This window comes from Sinocyclocheilus anshuiensis, unplaced genomic scaffold (assembly GCF_001515605.1).
Source record: "Sinocyclocheilus anshuiensis isolate Anshui unplaced genomic scaffold, SAMN03320099.WGS_v1.1 scaffold1023, whole genome shotgun sequence".
In the NCBI taxonomy this organism is placed as follows: domain Eukaryota; kingdom Metazoa; phylum Chordata; class Actinopteri; order Cypriniformes; family Cyprinidae; genus Sinocyclocheilus; species Sinocyclocheilus anshuiensis.
This window is the reverse complement of record NW_015546084.1, coordinates 448,371-454,035: the sequence shown is the minus strand read 5'-3', so window position 1 is coordinate 454,035 and position 5,665 is coordinate 448,371. Positions and strand designations below refer to the sequence as shown.

General features: G+C 35.4%; 1 protein-coding gene across 1 annotated transcript in view; it reads left to right on the top strand.

Annotated features, from left to right (window-relative positions):
• The window catches only part of LOC107699966 (pyruvate carboxylase, mitochondrial-like), a 124,040-nt gene that overhangs the window by 3,415 nt on the left and 114,960 nt on the right, over window positions 1–5,665 (top strand). Inside the window, exons 2-3 of the mRNA XM_016501430.1 lie at window positions 3,913–4,054; window positions 4,653–4,837. Coding sequence (XP_016356916.1) covers window positions 3,913–4,054; window positions 4,653–4,837 — 327 coding nt within the window. The remainder of the gene's footprint in view (window positions 1–3,912; window positions 4,055–4,652; window positions 4,838–5,665) is intronic.

Genomic DNA, 5,665 nt, shown 5'->3' with positions numbered 1-5,665 from the left:
GTATATATGTATATATGTATATATATATATGTATATATGTATATATATATATGTATATATATATATGTATATGTATATGTATATGTGTATATATAATATATACTGTATATACTGTATATGTGTGTGTGTGTTTTGACTTCTTTTGACAAGTCAACCACAAGTCTGTAAGGAACTAGATATATATATGTATATGTATATGTATATGTGTATATATATATATATGTATATATACTGTATATGTGTGTGTGTGTTTTGACTTCTTTTGACAAGTCAACCACAAGTCTGTTATTTGTGTAAGGAACTAGATTACAAGTATTGGGAAATCTTAATCTTGTTTATGGCATTGTTGCATTGGTTACCTGAATGCCATGCATGAATAAAATTGTTGGGGGTTGAAGGAGGAAGTTGGCTGTATTATTATTATACTTTTTTTGTCTTTTTAAAATTAGGATAAACCATATCTCTTTTATAATAGGTTGCTATGCAGCTGGTATGTAAATTAATGTCCAGTTTAAAAATACTTTGGGGGGTTGAGCAGCTTCAGCAGTCTGACTCTTAAAAAATTTATTTTAAACATCCCCTCCCATCCAATTTTCTGAAAGTATTCATAATTGAGAGCTTTGATAAAAATAAAAAATAAAAACTTAAATTAAAACTGAATTTGTCACACAGAAGGTCCATTTAAATGATCCAGTGAAGTCAGAAAGGTGATTTAAATACCTTAAAATAAATAGTGACACATTTACATTTACACAACAAGGATATTCAGTTTCTCTTATACAAATAATATTGATGTCCATGAACATTTCTTTCTTAATCCAACAAGATCTAATTGCAATTTTACTGCTGTGCTGTTGTCACAGCAATAAAATATGAAGTTGTAAATTCTTGGATTTGTTCTTGGTCACATTATCATAGTTAGAGAATCACCCCTGACTCAGATTTTTGTTATATATTAAACAGTAACTTAACACTGAACATGCTTTATGAAAAGCAGCAGGTGTCTGATAATATGACACTTATGGACATCTCCATCTCTCTATCTCTCTATCTCTCTATCTATCGTGAGTTAGTGACAAACATACAGCTATAAAAGATAGAATAAATAAGATAAAAGTATAAGATGAATACTATAAAAGATTGAGTTATAAAGGTTTAGTAGAATGAATACAAAAGGAGGCTGTTGTTTTTTCTCTTTTAAATGCAAATAAATGGCCTTGTGTTCTCACAGCATAACTCGGACTGTGAGTGAGTTTGTAAGTAGATCTCTGTGCATTATTAAGTTTTTCCTTTGAGTAGAGTAAAATTCTTTTTTTTATAGACCGAGGCCACAGGCTGTGCCAACATACTCTGGATAAAAGGTTTCATGTGAATGGTTCAGTAAACCTCTCAAAGCCACCTCCTTCCACCCAGTCAGGAAGATATGATAATTTTGCTACCAAATCACACCAACTCACCCCTCACTGTTTTACATGCCCCATTACACATGCAGAATGCCATCTAATACATCGGCCCATCTCCATACTATCCTAAACTCTCACACAAATGTGCTGCTATTGTTTACAGCAGCTTCAGTTTGTGTCTCCGCTGCGGAGCTCATGTATCAGTGTCATGTTCTCTCTCTCAGCCAGGACACAGTCACTGTATTGTTGTGATTTTGGCAGAGGGATGTCCCTTATTTAGGAGCAGACAAGTATAAGGAAAAGTAGAACCACTAAGTAACCATAAAATGGTTTGAGTGAAAAGAGACACCTTAATATGCTCCCATAAGAAATCAGCCATAGCTTTTGTATGGGAATTTTATGTTTTGGAGATTTGTCATGAGTGTCCATTATTTCTTTAGTTTTTCCTCTGCCCTTTCATCTGAGGGGCCATATGCTGTGCAAATGCCTTTCCTCTGAAGTAGGTAGACCTTTGAGCACGTTTTTGCAATATCCCCTTAGTTATCAAATACATGTTTTCTTTAGGAAGTGGGCAAATATGAACAAGATGCGTTCAATGAATGAAGCGTTCACTTTTTTTCAAATGAACTGATTTAAAGCATTGATTTTTCAGCTGGTTTTGCATCAGTACATTGGACACCATCTGACCCCTCATAGTACCAGAATGGTCTATTGTATTCAAAAAATTAATAAATAAAAATAAAAAGTAGCCTAAACAAGAGAATTTAATAGTATCACCATGGACTGCATAGGTCATAGCTTTATGTTGAACATAAAAGAAGATATTTTGAATAATGCAAGAAGAATCAAATCAAGCAGAAGAGTCAATGAAGAATCAAGCAGTTGATGGTCCCCATTGACTTCCATAGTATTTCTTTCCCTACTATGGAAGTCCATGGGGACCAACAACTTTTTGTTTTTTCAAAATTCTTCAAAATATCTTCTTTTGTGTTCCTTTAAGAACCTTTAAACAGGTTTGGAACGACATGAGGGTGAGTAAATGAAGACAATTTAAATTTTTGAGGTGAACTATTCCTTTAATGCGTGCTGTATTGTTACAGTATTAGTGTTTTCCAATACTGGATATTTGAATGTACATGTTTAGTTTTCTTAATGTTTTAAATTTAGTAATTTAGTAACAGTGTTAAAGGAATAGTTCACCCAAGAATCAAAATTTGCTCACCCTCAGGCCATCCAAGATGTAGATTAATCACTTGCTCATCAATGGATCCTCTGCAGTGAATGGGTGCCGTCAGAATGAGAGTTCAAACACCTGATAAAAACATCACAATGATCTGTTTCCTAAATGCATCTTATTGATCTTATTGTGCTTTTTTAGTCTTCACATTTTGATGTACGTCATTTCATTGTTACTTCAAATGTAATCTTCAAAATATCTCAAAATAATATAAATTTTTATATTGTAAATTGCTGTAAAATTGCCTAAATCCACTTGTAGCATTTAAAATGATTGATTTAAATTTGTAGTGTTGTATTTTTAATTTATTTAGTCTAAAAAGCATAATTCAGCATAATATGTTATTTGGCTTTGTTAGTTGCATTTTATTATATGCATTTAACATTGTTTTGCTGTTTTAAAGGACTTTAGTTGTATTTCAGAGTGGCTTAGAAATTCTCATCGAGTGTTACTGTCCAGTTAGTAGTTTTTTTTTAATATAAGTAAGAGCACACTGGATGCAGCACTGGGTTTTGCCTCGCGACACCTGTATGGGTGCACAATCACTTCCTCTGGATGCCCATGTTGTCCAAAAGAATCATAGTAGATTAGCCAAGTGAGCTATTTTACTTTGCAATTGATAGCGCACACATCACGTTTTTTGATTTAGTCATGCTCTTTCATTAGATTTTTAACTTGTAACTCCTTTTATTGTCTGGTTTATATGCTGTTCTGCCTTTGTCTCCTGAGGCCTCATAGTCTCTCTGATCCTTCAGTGTTTCCCACTGAGTTTAATCAGTGCTGCTGTTGTTTCAGGTGTTCAGTCTCGGGCTTTGAAGCTGTGTCCACAGGCAATATGATCACAATATGATATTGTGTTTGGTTCAGTTTGGCCCTGTGGCCACTTGACCATATTCATGTTTTGCAGAATGTGGATATGCTTGAAATACAGCATTTTTTAAAGACAGCCTTGAGTATCTTCTCACGCAGTCAAGGCCAGTCTTTGCCCAGTTGCTTGTTGATAGTTTATTTGATTGTGGTCACATTTTGCAGTACTCATTTGTACTATATCAGGCTTGTTCTCTTGTTGGCCCATGCATTCTTATCCCTGACCTCACTTTCCCTTTAGTTTGAGTGTTGACTCTTGTTATCTCAGCTCCTGTGTGAGACTCTGCAAGGCTACTAATCCCTTTGGTTCTTTAGAAATGCAGATAACACTCAGTAGATATCGCTTACAGCAGACTAAATGACCTGCTTTCTGTAACAGGTCTGTTTTTTGCTTTTGCCTTCTAGATGCTGCTACAGGTGGGAGGAAAGCGCTCTGCCCTGGGCCTGTTGGCCATCAGGAGGGTGTGGAGTATGAGCCGCTCCGCCCATACCGCATCCCAGACACTGGAGTACAAACCCATCAAAAAGGTCATGGTGGCCAACAGAGGTGCGTCAGTGTTCAGAATGTGTATGACATTCCCAAAAACTTGTTTTAGTTTCGTTTGTTTTATTTCTATTTTTAGTTTTTCAGTATATATTTAATTATATTTTAATATATAATTTTTTCCAAATACTATTACATATAAAACAAAAGTTTGTAGTCAGTTTTTTAAAAGAAATTAATACTTGTAATATTGTTCTCTTGAATCTTCTATTCATAAAAGAAAAAGAAATCTGAAATGTTTCAAAAAAAATATTAAGCAGCGCAGCTGTTATCAAAATAAATAATAATAAACATAAAATCAGCATATTAGAATGATTTCAGAAGGATCATGTGACACTGAAGAAATCAATTAATAAAATATCAACATAAAATAGCCACGGTGGGTAATTTTTTTTTTTTTTAATTCAAACTTCTTTTTTAAATTTTTAAAATAATACATTTCTGCTTATTGCTTGTGAAAGCATTTCTAAAAATAGAATACTTTTGTTGCAGAAATAATAAAGCTAGTATGTTAACTGTCTCTCTGTCCTCGGGTATAAAAACACATGGCATGAATCAATTATATACTCATGAACTGTATTTAATAAAATGCCTTTTGCAGGAGAGATTGCCATCCGGGTGTTCCGGGCTTGCACAGAGCTGGGGATCCGCACGGTGGCCGTCTACTCTGAGCAGGACACGGGCCAGATGCACAGACAAAAGGCAGATGAAGCTTACCTCATCGGGAAGGGGCTGCCACCTGTAGCAGCCTACCTGCATATACCAGACATCATTAAAGTGGCCAAGGTCAGACTTTGCACCTGAGTGGTTCTCTGTAAATCTTTTGCACCATAATTCAGATTTCTACATGCCCTGCCAACATTTTTCACTGCCATGTTTCATCAACTGGCCCAAAACTCTCTCACAGTTGTCCCGAGTCAGCGTGAGAACTCTGTGTTTGGTGTCGAGTTGAAAAGCAGAATGTATTCACATGTTTTTAACACCTGCAGCTTTTGTTGAAAGTGTTTGTGTGGTAAAACAGCAGATTAGTATCTCGTGACCTGTAAAATACACACACAGTCTGCAGTGATTGGACAGATAGAGCACAAACAAGCCTGCAAAGAGCAGTAATTGCACATAATTATGCCTTCTGACAAAGGGTTCAGAGTCTGACGCCAAGAAGAGATGGTAGCCGTAAAATAATCGCTCACAGGCAGTCGTTCTCCCACATCTCATTTTCTGATTAAATACCTTAGGCAACAATCAATGGACAATCAGTCAGTCAATGGCTTAATCAATAAATAAATCAATGGCTTTAACAGCTTGTCAGTTTAACACCATACCTTATGTGTCTTAGAGAATGACCCATGTTGTGTTAAGCACCTGAAACATTCCACACCTCTTGTTGTGACTTGTTTAGGAGAACTAAATTGGCGGTAACACTTTACTTGAAGGGGTGTGCATAAGACTGACATGACACCTTCATAATCATGACATGACACATGTCATGAATATGAAGGAGGTTTTATGCATGTTTATGACAACTGTCATTAAGTGTTATTCGCTCAGTTATGTCATTTTTAATGCAAATATGACATTATTTGACCTAACCCTAACCTAACCCTACCCCTACCC